This window comes from Chlamydomonas reinhardtii, chromosome 6 (assembly GCF_000002595.2).
Source record: "Chlamydomonas reinhardtii strain CC-503 cw92 mt+ chromosome 6, whole genome shotgun sequence".
NCBI lineage: Eukaryota > Viridiplantae > Chlorophyta > Chlorophyceae > Chlamydomonadales > Chlamydomonadaceae > Chlamydomonas > Chlamydomonas reinhardtii.
This window is the reverse complement of record NC_057009.1, coordinates 4,316,246-4,332,557: the sequence shown is the minus strand read 5'-3', so window position 1 is coordinate 4,332,557 and position 16,312 is coordinate 4,316,246. Positions and strand designations below refer to the sequence as shown.

General features: G+C 66.8%; 4 protein-coding genes across 4 annotated transcripts; 1 reads left to right on the top strand and 3 right to left on the bottom strand.

Moving 5' to 3' along the window:
* Positions 1-16: 16 nt before the first annotated feature.
* On the bottom strand, positions 17-3,642 carry CHLRE_06g278261v5 (uncharacterized protein). The gene is made up of 9 exons (XM_001697997.3): positions 3,371-3,642; positions 3,033-3,214; positions 2,504-2,541; positions 2,205-2,391; positions 1,907-2,004; positions 1,472-1,648; positions 1,027-1,186; positions 752-797; positions 17-579 (listed from the first exon to the last, which is right to left on the bottom strand). Exons 2-9 carry the CDS (start codon positions 3,181-3,183, stop codon positions 336-338), a joined length of 1,101 nt encoding a protein of 366 aa, XP_001698049.1. The 5' UTR covers positions 3,184-3,214; positions 3,371-3,642; the 3' UTR covers positions 17-335.
* Positions 3,643-3,762: 120 nt separating this feature from the next.
* On the top strand, positions 3,763-7,548 carry CHLRE_06g278260v5 (uncharacterized protein). Its single transcript, XM_043063179.1, has 7 exons — positions 3,763-3,979; positions 4,183-4,466; positions 4,709-5,141; positions 5,557-6,429; positions 6,666-6,833; positions 6,960-7,043; positions 7,291-7,548. Exons 1-7 carry the CDS (start codon positions 3,866-3,868, stop codon positions 7,411-7,413), a joined length of 2,079 nt encoding a protein of 692 aa, XP_042923882.1. The 5' UTR covers positions 3,763-3,865; the 3' UTR covers positions 7,414-7,548.
* Positions 7,549-7,558: 10 nt separating this feature from the next.
* Positions 7,559-13,372, bottom strand: CHLRE_06g278259v5 (uncharacterized protein). The gene is made up of 9 exons (XM_043063178.1): positions 12,983-13,372; positions 12,771-12,871; positions 12,288-12,473; positions 10,507-11,899; positions 10,003-10,142; positions 9,515-9,739; positions 9,187-9,290; positions 8,724-8,865; positions 7,559-8,381 (listed from the first exon to the last, which is right to left on the bottom strand). The coding sequence occupies exons 1-9, from the start codon at positions 13,218-13,220 to the stop codon at positions 7,998-8,000; spliced, it is 2,913 nt and encodes a 970-aa protein (XP_042923881.1). The 5' UTR covers positions 13,221-13,372; the 3' UTR covers positions 7,559-7,997.
* A 60-nt stretch (positions 13,373-13,432) lies between these two features.
* CHLRE_06g278258v5 (uncharacterized protein) lies at positions 13,433-16,312 on the bottom strand. Its single transcript, XM_043063177.1, has 5 exons — positions 16,041-16,312; positions 14,901-15,870; positions 14,546-14,640; positions 14,161-14,214; positions 13,433-13,924 (listed from the first exon to the last, which is right to left on the bottom strand). Exons 1-5 carry the CDS (start codon positions 16,179-16,181, stop codon positions 13,904-13,906), a joined length of 1,281 nt encoding a protein of 426 aa, XP_042923880.1. The 5' UTR covers positions 16,182-16,312; the 3' UTR covers positions 13,433-13,903.

Genomic DNA, 16,312 nt, shown 5'->3' with positions numbered 1-16,312 from the left:
TGCGCAGAGTACGATTCAACATTGCCTGTTACACACACAGATCACGGCTTGCAGTACGCCCGGGTGGTCACATGCTGTAACGCTTCCCGAAAATGCGGCCGATGCGCAAAGCAGCATGCAAACCGACACGCGCACAGGTGTCACTCACGGTTCATTCGCACAGGTGCATTCAAGTCACCAGCCCACACCAGCTGTCTGCTATCGATATCCTCCCACCGCTCGCACAGCCCGCCGCCCACCAAAATTGTGTGTCGCTCACAGTAAAGCATCACCGGCTCTCCAGCCCCTGCCTTCCCCGCTCTCAACGCTCGCCCGCCCGCACCGCCTGTCTCTCCTCACAGCCGCAACGTGCCCTCCAGCACCAGCGCCGCCGACCCCGACACCCGCACCCGGTCCTCCCCTCCCTCCCCCACGCCCGCCAGCACCTCCACCTCCACGTCACCGCCGCGCGCCGAGCACTGCCGCATGCGCATGGGACCCGTCGCCGTGCCGCCGCCGGCGGGCCGCAGCAGCGGCTGCCAGTACGGCCCCAGCACGGCGTGAGCGGAGCCCGTGACGGGGTCCTCGTTCACACCCAGCCTGCATGCACACACAAACAGCAACCGGAACACTCTTCATGATGATAAAACGCGTGGGTATGGTCCAGCGGTGCCAGCAGTCACAGAACAGGAGCAGCCCATCGCGCCGGCGAACCCGTTCAACCCCTGCCCTCCTCCCGAGTGAAGCCGTGGCAGCATTACCCACCACCCACCAGGGCCCGAAGAAGCGGCTGTGCACCTCGTGCTCGTCGTCCGCACCTGCGGGAAGTCGGTGATTAGTGGGGTGTTTAGGTGCGCACCGCAGGACCAAACCCACGGACGCAGACATTATGCCCATGACCTCCCGCCAGCCACCCCCAAACCTCTCGCCCTCCAACCTCGCCACCTCCCCACCCAGCGCAATGCACTCCTCCCGCGCAACCCCTTCCACCTCCCGCCACTCCCTCCCTTCCTGACTCCCTCCTCAACCCCCCTGCTTCCTCCTCACCTCCCCGCGCGCACACGATGACGCCGTGCACGTCCTCCGCCCCCGCGCCGCGCCTCATGGCCTCGAAGTCGGGCTCCACCGCCTCCAGCTGCTGGCGCGACACGCCCTCGCCCAGCACCACCAGCAGGTAGTTCAGACCGCCCTTGGCCGCGTAGCGCACCTGGGCACACGCAGGTACGCGATTGGCGCGCATGCAGCACATGCAGTCATACAACACACACACACACACACACATGTGCTTATGGTTTCCCTTGTGAAAAGCACATGCTTATAATGTGGAGACATACATAAAGCAAATGGACACAGAACAAAGAGTTGCCGCTACAGAACCGAACGACAGTCAGCATACGGTACGTCACAGATGTGCAACAGGTTTCGTCGCCGGTAGCCTTACTCCCTCCCCACACACATTTATACACCTCCTCCCTGCAACACACGCCCCCACCTCCTTGACCGGCAGCTGGTGCGGCTGGCGCGGCTGCCCCGACAGCCCCGCCAGCGCCAGGCTGCTGCAGGCCGCCACCAGCGGCCCCGCGGGGTCGCGGGCGGGCGGCGGCAGTGGGTCCACTGGGTCGTAGGCGGGCAGCGACATGGACAGCACCACAGCCGACCCGGAGGGCTCCTGGTGTTGGGGGTGCGGTTGGGGGTGCGGTTGGGGGTGCGGTTGGGGGTGCGGTTGGGGTTGGGACAGGTGAGCGCCCTGGCTTTGCTAGTAGGGCAGTGTGCGTGAGAGGTAAGGTGATCAATCGTGCGGCGGGATGCTGGATTGTCGAGTGTGCGTCAGCAAGAGGTATGGGTTGATGCTAGCAGTCTCAGCGTTTGTGGCAACTCATTTCTTCCTGCAATGGCCTGGCAGGACCCGGCAGCGGCTGGCTCTCACCTGCGTGGTCTGATAGATGCTGGCTGCTGCGGCGCGGCTGACCACCAGCTCTCCGCTCTTCGTGTGGAAGGACACGGAGGGCTGCGTGTTGCCGCAGGCTGGTGGTCACAGCACAGAACAGCATAGCACAGCATAGCGTGAGGGGGGGACAGAGGGAGGCGTACGCCAAGTTGCAGGGTGAACAGAACCAGCCACACCCGGGGCGTGAGGAGCACAGGGGAACGCAGCGACGCCTTTCCTCCCAACGGCTGACCTGACCCAATCCCGTGTAATCTCACACACACCCATGCCAGCTCACCCTGTATGAGCACTGCCGCCGAGGCCAGTGTGGCGTGGCCGCACAACGGCACCTCGGTGGTGGGGGTGAACCAGCGCAGCCGGAACTCGCGGGCCGTGGCGAACACGTCCGGCACACCGGTGGCGGTGGTGGCGGCGGTGGTGGCGGTGGCGGTGGCGGTACTAGCCGCCGCCGCAGAGCCCTCCAGCTGGGGTAAGGGAAGGGGGGGGGATAAGGGGGGGGGGGGACCCGCGGGTTCAGCGGCTGCCGCCACCAATCAGCCCATCGCCCGTACCAACTAGTCTCGCACCGTTCCTCACCGGTTCAATGAACGCGGTCTCCGAGTGGTTCATCTCCGCTGCGGCGCGAGAGGCGAGCAGGGCAAGAGGTAAGGGTCAGGAGGCAAGAGGCAGAAGGCAAGAGGCAAGAGGCGCGGAGACACTTCAACCGCACGGTGGAAGCGGCTCTGGCAGCTGCGCCCAGGCCCTTGGTAATAACCATGCCTGCATAGCCTGTCCCACGAAAGCGGGGCACAGCGGGGCAACACCACGAAGCGTTAGGGCCTGACCCTGCCCCTGACCCTGCCCCTGCCCCTGGCGCTGACCGAAATCTGGACCTGAACCTGAACCTGAACAGGGTCAGGCTGCAGGTTCAGAGTCAGGTTCAGGTTCAGAGTCCGGTTCAGAGTTCAGAGCCAAGTAACCGATGCTACAAGGCCGAGGCAAGTGCGGCATCAACGACACACGCACCCTCGCGGCTGCCGCCCGCAAGCGCAATGCACGTGTGCGCAACATGCAGCCGCCCAGATCACGCATCAAGATAACTTATCCACCCAGACCACCCACACACCCGCAATCTTCTGTCGCAGCTCGTCGCTGAGGGTCACGCCCGGGCCCAGCAGGCACACGGCGGCGGGGTTGCCGGCGAAGGGGCAGCTGGTGAAGGCGTCCACCACGTACATGGGCAGCCGCAGGCCCAGGCCGCGACCGGCGCTAGCCATTTGTGTCAAGATGTTTTGTGTTGTAAGGTGACTGCAGCGATCGAGGGCGAGGTCGGAGTTGATAGGTTGGACTGGGGGAAGGCCCTGACTGGGTTCGTGCCAAGGCCCCGAGTAGTCGGCACGCCTTAAACCCACGCTGGCCGCAAACGCGCGCTGGACCCCATGTCGCGCCCTTTGGAGTACTCACCTAAACAGTGCAGCACACAGCTAGCCTGATGAGCCCGATCGTTGGAGCTCAAGTTGTGAGTTTGTGACGCGTCAGAATTGCACGCTACCTGGTGCCTGTTAGTGTCTTGCGCTCAATAATCAGTGTATGATATCACACTGCACTGCATACTATTAGATAAATGGCACTGGTTGAGCATGCAGGTGTTTGGTGCGGGGCGATGCGGCGATCGAGGCCTCGGTTCAGTTCGCCAGAAGTTGTGCTCAAGAACAGCTTCATACTGTTTCCATAGCACATCAAAGATAATTTGCGTATATTTTTACTCATTCTCCAAGTCTTCAGGGCCTGAAGGCCCGAAAAACCAAAACTCCGGAACAATTGTTGCTGCATTCATTCGCATTCGCTGTTCCCTATTCACGTGCAACTGCAATAGCACCTAATTAATCTACTAGTACACTTTCGCGGGAGGCTCGTCGGGGAGGGTTCAGCCCCGAGCAGCCCGGCCGCCCCAAAGCCATGCCCGTGGCCAACGCCACATTCGTGGCCGGCACCAACCGCCGGCTGCCCACCCCTGACAAGTCGGGCGGATTTGAGGGGCCGCCTGAGCGCATCCTGCGCCTGTCCTTCCAGGTGTGCGCGCGGGCTGATGGGTTGACTGGCAGCAGGGAGGGCCAGCCGCGCACCCGCTTCCCCTGATTACCCAACCCCAGTCCAGAGGGGATGCATGCACAGCGTCGTGGATGTAGTACGTGCATGGCTCTCCATAATGACGATATGAGTTCTTGTCCCTGGCCGCCGGGCCCTCATCTCTTCCCATCCACTTGCTTCTACAGGTCAACGAGCTGCCGGTGGTGCTCCCCTCCCTTGTCACGCGGGAGCGGTGGCAGGTCCGCCGCGAGCCGCCGCCCTCCAGCATCAGCAGTAGCAACAGCAGTAGCAGCATGGGCGGGGGATTTGGCAGTAGCAGCAGCCGGCTGCCGGCCTCCACGGGGCCTGCAGCCGCCTCGCCGGCTGCTGCTGGTGCTGCTGCCGCTGACGATCGGGGCGTGTGGGTGCCGCACCAGGCGCTGGCGGTGGCGCCGTTGCTCAACATGGTGCAGGCGCTGGTCCGGACAGGGTGAGGAGGAGGGGGAGAGGGGGAGGGGGAGGGGGAGGGGCAGTGGGCGGGTGAGGGCAGTGGGAGGAGTGGAGGCAGAGCAACCTACAAAATGGCGGGGGCCTACTCTGTGTGTGTGTGTGGGGGGGGGGGGGGGTGCGCGTGTGTGTGTGCGTGTGTGCCCAGTGGAATGGAATGTCACACTTGGTGTTTCGCGTATGGCCCTATGCTGCCCCGTACGATATGACGCGCTTGCCTTGCAGCCGTCGGTATGTTGAGCCCCACCTGGGGGGCAGCAGCACCGGCACCGCCACCACCATAGCCACCGCAGCCGACCTGCACCGCAGCAACAGCAGTAGTACTGGCAGTAGCACTGGCGGCAGCAGCAGTAGCAGCAGCAGCAGCCACAGCAGCAGCGGCTGGGCCCTCACCTCCCCAAGCAGCAGCACCTCCAACACTCCCAGCACCCCAAACACTCCGAGCAGCGGCAGTAGCACCCCTGGTAGTAGCACCCTCGGCAGCAGCACCCCTGGCAGTAGCAGCAGCTCTGCCGGCGCGGCCTGGGGCGCGCTACCCCCGCCTCCTCCCCGCATTGACGCCGCGGGTGTGTCTCTGGCCGGGTACGCTCCTGGCTACAAGGAGGTGAACCAGGACGCGGCGCTGCTGGTGGACGCCTTCCTCAGCAACAGGCAGCAGGTGGGGGAGCGTGTGGCGGGGGCGCGGGGGGACTGGGCGTGTTGCGGGGGGGCGCCCGTGTGTGGGGGCGTGTGAGGGCCGTGTGTGTGCGCGTGTGCGGGGGCGTGTGTTGGTGGGTAGGGGTGGGGGCCGTGCGTGAGGGGCATGTGCATGAGCGGGGTGTCATGTGCCCGAGCCCAATGACAAGGGGGAATATGTGCGTGTACGTGTGGGTTTAGGTAGGGGGAGTGGGTGTGCTTGTACAGTCTGTCAGCTTTGCAGTGGAGAGTACACCGCCAAGGCCCCTGCGCAGTGCACAGCACGTCAACATCCGGCTCCTCTCGCGCATGCCTCACGCGCGCACGGCGCACCCAACCCCTTCCCAACCCGCCAACCCGCAACCCCAACTCCTCCATGTGCACGCACCTGCCCGCAGCTGCTGGCGGTGTTTGACGGGCACGGCCCCGAGGGCCACCGCGTGTCGGGCTTCGCGCGCCGCAACCTGCCGCACACGCTGCTGCACCAGCTGCTGGAGGGCGGCGGGGAGGGGCAGGAGGAGGCGGGAGGGGCAGGAGGGAAGGAGGGGAAGGAACAGGGCAGGTTAGCAGCGGCGGGCGGCGCCGGCAAGACGGCCGGCGCCAGCGGCAGCGGCAGTGGGACAGGGCATGGAAATGCGAGTGGCAGTGGCAGCGGCAGTGGCAGCGGCTTCAACAGCACTGGCGGCGGCGGCCGCGGCGGCGGCGCGGTGCAGGGGGCTCTGTGGCGGGCGGTGGAGTCGCTGGATGCGCAGCTGGCGGTCAGCGGCATTGACGTGGTCAACAGCGGCACCACCGCCGCCATGTGCCACGTGCACGGCCGCGCGCTCACGGCGGCGTGGGTCGGCGACTCGCGCATCGTACTGGGCGTGCCGGCGGCGGCGCCGGCGGCAGGTGTGGTGGCGGCGTCTGGCGGTGCGGCGGCGGAACACAAGACGGGTAGCGGCGGGGAAGGCGGTGGTGGCAGTGGCGGGGGCCTGAGCAGCAGCCTGCGGGGCCTGGGCATCAGCAGCAGCAGCGGGGACGTGGTGGCGGCGGCCGCGGCGGAGGGCGGCGCCGCCCCCGCCATCAAGTGGGGCCACCCGCCGGCCGCGTCACCTCCAGACGGCGGGGGCAGCGGGGGCAGTGGGTGGCGGGTGGTGTGGCAGAGCACGGACCACAAGCCGGAGCTGCCGGCGGAGGCGGCGCGCATCGAGGCGGCGGGCGGGCGGGTGGCGCGCAGTGTGGGGCCGCAGGGGCCCGTGGGCCCCTTCCGGGTGTGGTTCAAGAAGCAGGTGCGAGGGGCGCGCGGGCGGGCGAGGGATGGAGGTGGGGTCGGGCTGATAGGGGAGGGGCTGCAGAGCTGGTCAGATTGCATGCTGTACCGCTTTTCCAATCATCTTTGCAACCCCCCCCCCCTTCTTCGTCTACCGTCTACCACTTCCTTAACTAGTCATGAATGTAACTCCCCCCCACACCCACCCCCTGCCCACCACCCCTCCCCTCCTGCCTCCCTCATCCACCTCCTCAGGACTACCCCGGCCTGGCCATGAGTCGGGCTCTGGGCGACCTGCCCGGCCGCCAGATAGGCGTAGTGGCCACGCCCTCCACCGCCGCCCTCACGCTGCCGCCCGAGGGCCGGCCCGCGGTGCTGGTGCTGGCGTCAGACGGCGTGTGGGAGCTGATGAGCAACGAGCAGGTAGGTGGGGTGCAGGGAGAGGGGCAGGGGGGTGGTGTTTACTAGGTCTCACCCAGTTCTTTGTGTCTTCTTAAGTGAGCATGCATGGAACCCCCACACCACCCCCACGCCATCCCCACACCACAGGTCCTGGCGCTGGCGGGCAACGCGGGCTCGGCGGCTGAGGCGGCCAGTCGTGTGGTACAGCAGTCGCGCAGGGCCTGGGTCAAGGTGGAGCGGGCGGGGGCGAGGGTTGGGGGCGGGGGCAGGCACTTTGAGGCCTCACATGCGGTGTATTGTGCATGGTGTCACACACAGTACACTCCGCATCGCCAGGCGTACTTGTTTTGCTTGTCCTTAAAGCATGCACACACACACACACACACACACACACACACACACACACACACACACACACACACACACACACACACACACACACACACACACACACACACACACACTGACGTGCCCACAGGAGTACGGCGGCAGCTACATCGACGACATCACGGCAGTGGTGGTGCGCTTCAACATGCCGCCGACCGCCAGGGCACAGACGCTAGGGGCAGGAGCGGCGGGGGCGGCAGGCTCCAAGTTATAGGCTGCAGCGGCTGCAGGATACGTAGGTCACGAGTGTTGACGACGAGTGTTGATGTGTTGGAAAGTTGGCGGAAACGGATCGTGGGTTGCACGGGTGCGGATGTACTCCCTTACGTTTTGCTCTTCTTTAAGCAGAGTCGGAGTTGCGCTGTAACGGGTTACATTACGGTACGCGTCCCGCCGACCAACCTTTCGCGTAAAGGCAAGACCATGTACTCCACCGCGTCAAAGTATTTCGCCTTCCATACGGCAAGGTCACAGACAAAGTCTTTGTTAGTCCTGCAAGGCGCAGCCGACAACACAACGGCCTGCAACGGCCAATCCACAAAGATACGAGCACTGCAATCGTGTGTCGCTCCGCCGCAGTACAAACAACGCAATTCAACACACTCCCCACCCCCGGCTTGCGCCCGCCACTTACAAGCCACCGCCTGCCTGCCTCCCACTAGCCTCCCCCACCCAGCCATACACGGCCCAGCGCGCCAATAGGCTGCTAACCCCCCCTGCAACCCCCCTCTTGCATTGGGTTCGGTTTAGTTTGGGCTGGTATTTACAGCCCCCCCTCCCCGCCCCCGCCTCCGGCCGCTACCCCAGCGCTGCGTACACGGACGTGTACCCCTGCATCTGGGTGCGGTCCAGCGGCAGCACCCGCCCCCCCGCAACTACTGTGCAGCGAGCCGGCCCGCCACGAGCCCCACCCCCACCCCCACCCGTGCCCCCTCCAGTGCCAACACCCCCACCACTACCCCCACCCCCTCCAACACCAGCACCACTGTGGCTGCCCCTGGCCCCTGCCGCTCCACCCCCCACAGCGGCGCCGTGAGAGCCGGCGCTGGCACCGCTGGCGCCGCTCCCCGGCGGCTGCACGCACAGCGGGTTGAAGAACCAGCCGGCGTAGCCGTGCCGCACGTAGGGGCCCAGCTCGCCGTTCATGTAGCCGCCCAGGAAGGGCACGCCGCGCTGCAGCACCTGCGTGTGTATGTGTGCGTGTGCGTGTGTGTGTGTGCGTGCGTACGGCGTGTGTGTGTGTGTTGGGGGCGGGGGTAGATCATTCCAATCCCAATTGGGGGGGGGGGGTGGCAGCAGGGGATGGGGACGACGGTGGGGTCCGGGATCCAGGCATGACCACCGGTAAGTAGGATCGATACTGGGACGTTCTCGCAGTGTTGCAGGGGACTGGGACCAGGGCAGGGGCAGGGGGATTGTAGATACGGCAACTGGGGGTCCGGGGCGGTGCACGGTCGGGTGGCGGCGGCGGTGGTGGTGGTGGTGGGGCAGGCAGTTCCCGAGCACGGCAGCCGCGCAGCTCACCTCGTCTGCAATGCGCGCCTCGTTCTCCGCGTTGGCCTCTCCGAATATGGCCCGGCCGCGGCCCGTGCAGCTGAACACACACAGCGCCACGGGGCCCGACCGGCCGCCCGCAGCCAGCGCCGCGCGCCGGGCCACGTCGTACCTGCGGCGTGCGGGTTTGGAGGAGGTCAGATGGGGATGAAACCATGTGTTAAACACAAAACAACGGAACAAAACCATGTGTGTATACGTGCGCGCAGGGATGGGTGGGGTTATGGGGTATACGCCCGAGCCCAACGAGCAAGACTCATGGCGGGAAGGTCGGATTGGAGGGATGGGTTCGTGCGCAGGTGGGGGATTACAGGAGTCACTGAGTTCGGGGCTGCTGGATTGCCGTGCAATCCATGCCGGAGTTTGTACGGGCATGCAGCGCGGGCGCTGTGCAGGGTGGACCCCCCCCCCCCCGCCCCTGCCCCGCACCTACCCTGCCCAGGACCTGGGGTCTGGCCTGCCTCCCGGCAGCAGCGGGTAGGCGGAGCACACGGAGCGCAGCACAGGCAGCTCGGCGCGCAGGTGCAGCCGGCAGCCCTGCAGGGAGGCGGAGGAGGAGGGGGGAGGATGAGAGGGGAGGCGGTGGAGGCGGTGGATTCGGTGGGCTGGCATGCGAGCGGACGTGCACCCATGAGTTGGGCATTAGACAGCAACACAACATCAGGCATTCAACATAACAATGCCTCAAGAGATGTTCGCCCACGCCCCCTCCCAGCCGCCCACGCCCCCTACCGGCCGCCCATGCCCCTCCGCCTGCTCACCTCGGGTGTGATGTCCGCCAGCTGGCAGCACACCACCTCACTATTGCCACTGCCACTGCCACTGCCACCGCCTGCACCCGCACTGGCGCCTCCGCCGCCTCCGCCTCCGCCTCCGCAGATGGCGTCCAGCGCCGCCCGGTCGTCTGTCCTGAAGCCCACCACGCCGTACAGCGCCAGCAGCTGCGGCTCCACCTGGCCCAGCACCAGCCGCCCGCCCGTGAAGGCCTAGGGAGGGGGCAGGTGGAGGAGGGAGGGGGCGGGGGAGGTGGTGGAGGAAGAGGAAGACGGGCCGGTGAGCTGACAGCGCGGAGGCTGCGCGGTAACGGCGGGTGCAAAGGATGAATGGAGCTCCCCGCCCCTGCTGACCCCGCCATACTCGTCACAAACGCCACACACACACACACACACACACACACACACACACACACACACACACACACACACACACACACACACACACACACACACACACACACACACGCACACACCTGCACGTCCAGCCCCTGGCTGACGGACTTGTCTCCCCGCCCTGCCCGCCACAGCGCCAGGTACGGCACCGAGTGCGTCTCCGCCACCACCCGCCGCAGCAGCTCGTGCAGGCTGCCGCGCGCTCCGGCCGCCACGCCGCCTGCGGAGGGGTTACATAGTTAAGGAGGTGGTGGGCGGTAGACCATCTCGGAGAACATCAAGCGTTACCGACAATGTCGACCAGCTCCCGGCAGAGGGGGGGGGCGCAGGCGGTTAGGTAGTCGAAAGCCGAAACCGGTCTGCACCAATACATCTAGACACCAGAACCCGAGGCCAGCCCACAGGGTGCGAGTGCACAAAGGGTGGGGTGCGGAGGGCAAAGCCATCGGGTGCCATCTGCTGCCTAGGTGTGCCGCCGTGAGAGTGCCCCAAGTGCTCCCACTCCAGCATCGGCCCTGCGAGCTGTGAGGGCCAACAGTCGCAGTGCAAGTGACTCACCCGACGCAATGACCACAACAACTCACCCGACACAATGACCAGCTCGCCGCCGTCGTCACCAGCATCGCTGTCGTCATCACTGTCCTCCTCCTCCTCTTCCTCCTCCTCCTCCTCCTCCTCCTCCTCCTCCTCTTCCACCTCCTCTTCCACCTCCTCTTCGTCCTCACTACTGCTGCCCGCCGCTTCCTGCTCCCCTCCAGCCCCTGGCCCTGCTCCCTCTTCCGGCGCCCCAGCCGCTTCCCCTTCCCCTGCGGCCGCCCCAGCCCCTTGCCCTGCGGCCGCCGCCGCTGCCCCCTCGGCTGCCGCCGCTGCCGCCGCCGCTGCCGCCCGCGTCCGCCGCACCACCAGCTCCTCCCGGCTCACACCCACCCGCTCAAACACGGGCTGGCCCGGCAGCCCCGCGCAGCCGCGCATGGAGTAAGCACACGCGCGCACCGCCGCCGCCACCGCCGCCGCACCCTCCCCGCGCCCTTGCTCCGCTACCGCTGCAGCTGCTGCCGGTACCGCTGCTACTGCCGGTACCGCTGCTACTGCCGGTACCGCTGCTACTGCCGCCGGCTCCTCGCCCGCCTTCTCGTCGCCGCCCGCGCAGACCGCCAGTCCGACGTAGCACAGGCCCTTGGCTGTAGCCGGGTCCCAAGAGCAGAACCCCACAGACACAGGCGCCGCCGCCGTGATCTCCGGACTCCCGCCCTCAGCATTCACCGCTGCCGCCGTTCCTGCCGCACGGCCGCGGCTGCGGCTGCGCGTCCGGATGCCCGGCGCCGCCGCCTCTGCCTCGCCACTGCCTGCCACCGGCTTGCCGGTGCCGCCGGAGCCCCCGTCCCCGCCTGCACTGCCTTCGGCGCTGCCTGCGGCCCGCTGCTTGGGCGGCCGCGGCGGCAGCCCTGGGTGGAAGAACAGGTCGCCGCGGCCCGATGACACGCCGCCCGCGATGACGGGCCGCGCGCCGTCGTCCCGCTGCATCCACTCCAGCAGTCCGTCCAGCAGGTGGTAGGCGGCGTTGGAGCCAGCCATCAGCAGCCACACCGACTGCAGGCCCAGAGACGCGGCAGTAGCGGCTGCAGCATGCGGGGCGGCAGTAGCAGGTGCAGCTGCGGCCGTGCCGGTGTCGGATTCCGGCCCCGCGGGCGCGGCTGCCGCCGCTGCAGCCGCCGCCTTTCGAGACTTGACGCTGCTGGTGGTTGCCGCTGCGGCGGCGGCTGCGGCGGCGGCTGCGGCGGCGGCGCTGCTGGCCTGCAGGGCTGTAGCACCTGTGGTGCCGGCGGCTGCGGCTGCCTTCAGTCCCGCTGCCCGGGGGTCGGGGCTGGTCAGCCACTGACGCACGGCGGCGTTGGCGGCGGCCACGGCGGAGGGCGGGCCGCCGGCGCGGGAGTCGCTGCTGCTGCGGCGGCCCGCGGCGCCGGGACCAGGGGGAACCTGCGAGATGGTTTAAGGAAGCAAGGTAGGTCCAACCATGTAGTTCTGCACGGAAGTGTGGCTCTCAAGCCAAGACTTACGCCTTCGGCCGGCCCTCCCCAGGGGCATCAGTCATCACGCCACAACAATCCCGCCGCCCGCCACCCCCCCGCCCCCCCGCCTCCGCCTCCACCTTCGGGCTTGTCATTACAACACCCCCTCCCCCCTGCCTCCGCCTCCCCCTCCCGCCCCACCAGCTAGGCCTCCGCCCCTGCCCCCAACTCCAACCCGCCTTGGGCCCCCGCCCCTCCCCAACTCCAACCCGCCCCGTGCCCCCCGCCCCCGGCGTCCGCACGCCTCACCCCTCACTCCTCGCCTCACCCCTCACGCCTCACTCCCCACGCCTCACCGGCTCCAGGTTGCAGAAGGCCCTCAGCCGGCAGCCCGGCATGCGGCCCAGCAGCACACTGACGGCGCCGGGGCGGGCGCCGCGCCGCCGGCCGCCGCCGCCGCCGTCGCTGGGGTCCAGCTCGAAGGGTCCGCCGGGGCCCACGCCCATGAGGCCCGAGGTGGCGCAGCCCACCACCTGGGTGCCCTGGGGGGAGAGAGGGGGAGAGGCGAGGGGAAGGGGGGAAGGCGCGTCCAGGGAGGGAGCGAGGGAGGGAACGTGGGCTGGGGTGGCGTGGGAGCGTAAGGTGGAATGCGAGAGGGAAAGGGTTGGGGGCTGGGACGCAAGAGTGGAAATGTGCAGCAAACAGGTAAGGCCTGGGCCAGGGCGCATGTGTTGGAGCTGTGACACGCGCTGCCTGCCCACCCCTGCCCAACCCGCCGGACCAGGCCTCCCCGTTCCCAGGCCCGCCCCCTCCCCCCCCCCCCCGCCCCAGCTGCTCACGGGCGGCAGTTTGGCTGCCAGCGCCTCCAACACCGGCGCGGCCAGCCCGCCTTTCACGCCCTCATAGTTGGCCACGAACAACAGCGCGAAGTCAACAGCGCCTGTGGGGCAGAGGCGTCACTTGAGGCACAGGCTGGTCTGGGCACCATAGCTGCTTGCATGTGTCCACAAGCGATCCCCCAATATCACTAGAACCACAAGTCCCTGCTCACCCAGCATGCCAGCGAGAGCGCGGTCGCACGCCTCCGCAACGGCATCCGCAAGGTCTGCCTTCACAGAAGCTGCCGAAGAAAACTGGCGATGCGCCGCGAGGGTCTGGCCAATGTCGCGAAACCGCTTGCACACTGCACTCGCCACGCAGACACCTTTCGCGCCGCACCCTGCCAGAACGCTGCATAAGACCTCATCATCCAGGCTGTCAAAGTATGCTTGTTCGGCTGCGTCGCCCATTTGTAGTGCCGCAACGTTGCCCGCGCAGGCGAAAGGGTAGTCGGCTGTAAAAATATAGTCTACAAGGGGTTCGCCTATCTTAAAGAAAATGTGCACAGAGTCGTAGACTTTGCACGGGTGTTGCACGCATGTCGTGGCGCTCGGGTGCACGCTCGTGATCGTGATGGAACATGGCAAGGGGCAGGAAAGCGTAGTCCCGATGTGTGTGGCTCGGGTGCACGCATTAATCGGGTGCCACCGTGCCACCGCACACATAAGGTGCCAGGTCCCCGGGGCCGCCCGTTCTTCACAAGCCAGCGGCCACAACACGACTGCTGGCCATCCCTGCAGCTGCAACCTTGACCACTGCACTCGCTGCTGCCCACAATTTTGACGTTAGTCAGGGGCACTGTCAAGGCAACCCAAGGCATGGCATTCCACTCGATCCTGCTCTATCACTGCTTCCTCTCCGCGTCTTCGCGACCCTCCGCACTCCGATTACACAGACACCAGCAGTGCAAGCTGTTGCTGCCATCACCCTCTGCCACTTCAAGCCAACAGGTTCCATTTCACGTGCTACCCTTGCCTACCGCAGCACCGCTGTGCCGTGCTTTCTGGACGAGGTGCCAGCCAGCCAGCCAGCCACAGCCAGCCAGCCAGCCAGACCAGTACTGCGGGGATGCAGGACCTCTCCGCGCGCCCCACTACCAACCGTACTTGGCCGCCTGCACAGCCGTAGCACACACAGAGGGACAGAGGCATGGTGTCAGCGGGTTTGGGCGTAAGGATGTAGCCGCCCTTGTCCCTCCTGTGCTGGAGCGGCAGTCCAGGTCTCTGTGTCTGCAGTATTCACCCTGCATGCAACCCAGCTGCAAGCCCGAACCCAAGGCCATGTTTCCTCCCGAGTGCTGCGCCACCGCCAGCGGCCCATCAGCGCCCGTACCCCAACCCAGCGCCCCACCGTCTCCGCCTTGCTCTTCTGCCCCACGGTGCGCTTCTCCATCTGGTCCAACTCCTGCAGGGGGGGGGGCGCGGCGCAAGCGGTGCACGTGTGTAAAGCATAGCGGCAGCCATGATGACAACGGAATCCATGGTGTGCATCCAGCCTTCGCAACTCCCAGGTCATGCCGCATTCGTTCCGTCCATGTCACTACCGGTGTGATGCTCCCGGCCCCGCCGCTCCCCCCCCAACTAACGCCTCTGCCTGCACTCCCGTTTTCGTTGGTTCTGGTTTAGTTTGGGCTGGTATTTACAACCCCCCCCCCCCGCGGCTCTATTGCATTGGGTTTGGTTTAGTTTGGGCTGGTATCTACCACACACACACACACCCGCCCGCGCCCGCCCACCTGCATGCGGGCGTTGAAGAGCAGTGTGCCGATCTGGTGCTTGCGCTTTGCCAGCTTGTTGCCCTCGAAGGGAGCCGCCGAGCGCCGCAGCGCCACTGCACAGCGGTCGCGAGCAGGCAAGGCAGCAGCACGCGCGTCAACTCCACGACTGCGTGCCTGCAGCCAGAGGCGCCTCCGGTCCCCACACTCCACAGCCCCGCCCGGGCCCCTACACAGGCCTTCCCACACCCGCCACAGCCACCGCCCGATCCCCTGAACAGCACACACTTGCCCTCCCACACGACTCCTGCTTGGCCATACACACACGCACACAACCCACTGCCGAGCCACACCCCATCCGCCTGCGCCAACTCACTCGCATACTCGGAACCCAGCGCGTCCTGCGCCGTCTTGGCCGCCTCCCTCGCCGCCGGGTCCATCGCCGTGAGATCCTTGGCCTTCACCTCCACCACCTTGACCCCGGGCCCAAACATGCCCGCCTTGCCGCCGCCGCCGCGCTTGGCCGCGCGCTCTTGCTCCGCCTTCAGCGCCTCCTCCAACAAGTCCGCGCTTGCTCCCTCGTCCACGCCCGCCGCCAGCGCCGACGCCGCGTGTTTGCTGCGCGCCGCGCCCGGCCCTGGCCCGTACACGTCCTGCTGCTGCGCTGAGTAATAGGCGGCAGCGGCGGCGGCCGCCGCCGCCGCGTGCGCGGGGTCGTTGTGGTGGTGGCCGTACCCGCTGTAGCCACCGCCGGCGCCTGAAGGGTCGTAGCCGCCGTACGGTGCCGGTCCTTCGTTTTCCGCCACACGAAAGGCCTCGTTGCTGTACGCCGCCGCCTCGTTGCCCGCGAAGAAGTCCGACGGCAGGGCCGCGCTCGCGCCGCCACTGCCCGCGCCTGACACTGCGTCTGCGGCTGCAGCTGCTGAGGAGGGCCCTGGCCCCGCTGAACCAAAAGCGCCAGCCGCACCCGCACCCGCACCCGAGGCCTTGGAAGAGCGCGACAGGCCGCCGCCCAGTGTGCCCGTAATGGGCCCGGTGTCGTTCTTAGGTGGAGGCAGAAAGTCCATAAGCTTTGACTTGCCGCCCGCCCCGGCCTTGAACCGCTTGGCTGCGGGCTCCTCCTCGTCGTCCGAATCCAGGGCGGCAGCTGCCAGCAGCTGCCGCTGCAGCGGTAGCATTATGACCTTCTTGCCTCCCGCGGTGCGGCCTTCGGCCCCGCCGCCGCCTAGTGAGGATGAGGAGGGCGGCGGGAGGCTGGAGAGGCCCGAGGCGCCCCCGGGCCGTGGCAGGCTGGAGAAGAAATCTTCTCCGGCTGCGTTGGTGGCTGGTGTCCGACTTGGCACGGTCTGGGAGTGTGGCAGGTAATGGCGGGCAAGAGGGGTTGGGGGCTGAAGGGCACAGATGCAAGCGCCCGTCACGACACGCGTATCATGCAACCGGCCATAGTCATGCCGGGTCGCAGCGACGCAGCACCAAGCACGCCATTTGGACTTCCATGAGACCAGCACAAGCTTACCTTTGGCGGGGGCATGGAGCCCAGGACGCTCACAGTGGCCGGGGCGTGCTTCCGCACTGAGGAGGGCGCCGGGGGTGCCGATCGCTCACTGTCGCTGCCCGATCCGTCGCCATCTGAGCCATAGCCCCCTAGCAGGTCCATGGCTTGTAGTCCTTGTCGCTAATGAGAAAAGTGCCTGCTTGAGGAAGGCACCGTCGGCCGAGAACTGGAGCGAATCTTGCGACTACCAGCAGAGAAGCACTAGTAGAAAGGTACCGAGTTGCGTTATTATC

Excerpts from the sequence above, each read along its gene's own strand:
- CHLRE_06g278261v5 (XM_001697997.3), bottom strand. The coding sequence starts at position 3,183 with ATGGCTAGCGCCGGTCGCGGCCTGGGCCTGCGGCTGCCCATGTACGTG. Across the intron at positions 2,005-2,204 it reads GGCGGCAGTGCTCATACAGG|CCTGCGGCAACACGCAGCCC; the intron begins GTGAGCTGGCAT and ends TGTGACCACCAG. Across the intron at positions 1,649-1,906 it reads GCATCTATCAGACCACGCAG|GAGCCCTCCGGGTCGGCTGT; the intron begins GTGAGAGCCAGC and ends CCCCAACACCAG.
- CHLRE_06g278260v5 (XM_043063179.1), top strand. The coding sequence starts at position 3,866 with ATGCCCGTGGCCAACGCCACATTCGTGGCCGGCACCAACCGCCGGCTG. Across the intron at positions 4,467-4,708 it reads CAGGCGCTGGTCCGGACAGG|CCGTCGGTATGTTGAGCCCC; the intron begins GTGAGGAGGAGG and ends CTTGCCTTGCAG. Across the intron at positions 6,430-6,665 it reads GGGTGTGGTTCAAGAAGCAG|GACTACCCCGGCCTGGCCAT; the intron begins GTGCGAGGGGCG and ends CCACCTCCTCAG.
- CHLRE_06g278259v5 (XM_043063178.1), bottom strand. The coding sequence starts at position 13,220 with ATGGGCGACGCAGCCGAACAAGCATACTTTGACAGCCTGGATGATGAG. Across the intron at positions 12,872-12,982 it reads CGCTCTCGCTGGCATGCTGG|GCGCTGTTGACTTCGCGCTG; the intron begins GTGAGCAGGGAC and ends TCTGCCCCACAG. Across the intron at positions 11,900-12,287 it reads CCTTCTGCAACCTGGAGCCG|GTTCCCCCTGGTCCCGGCGC; the intron begins GTGAGGCGTGGG and ends ACCATCTCGCAG.
- CHLRE_06g278258v5 (XM_043063177.1), bottom strand. The coding sequence starts at position 16,181 with ATGGACCTGCTAGGGGGCTATGGCTCAGATGGCGACGGATCGGGCAGC. Across the intron at positions 15,871-16,040 it reads GCTCCATGCCCCCGCCAAAG|ACCGTGCCAAGTCGGACACC; the intron begins GTAAGCTTGTGC and ends CCACACTCCCAG. Across the intron at positions 14,215-14,545 it reads TCTTCAACGCCCGCATGCAG|GAGTTGGACCAGATGGAGAA; the intron begins GTGGGCGGGCGC and ends CCCCCCCTGCAG.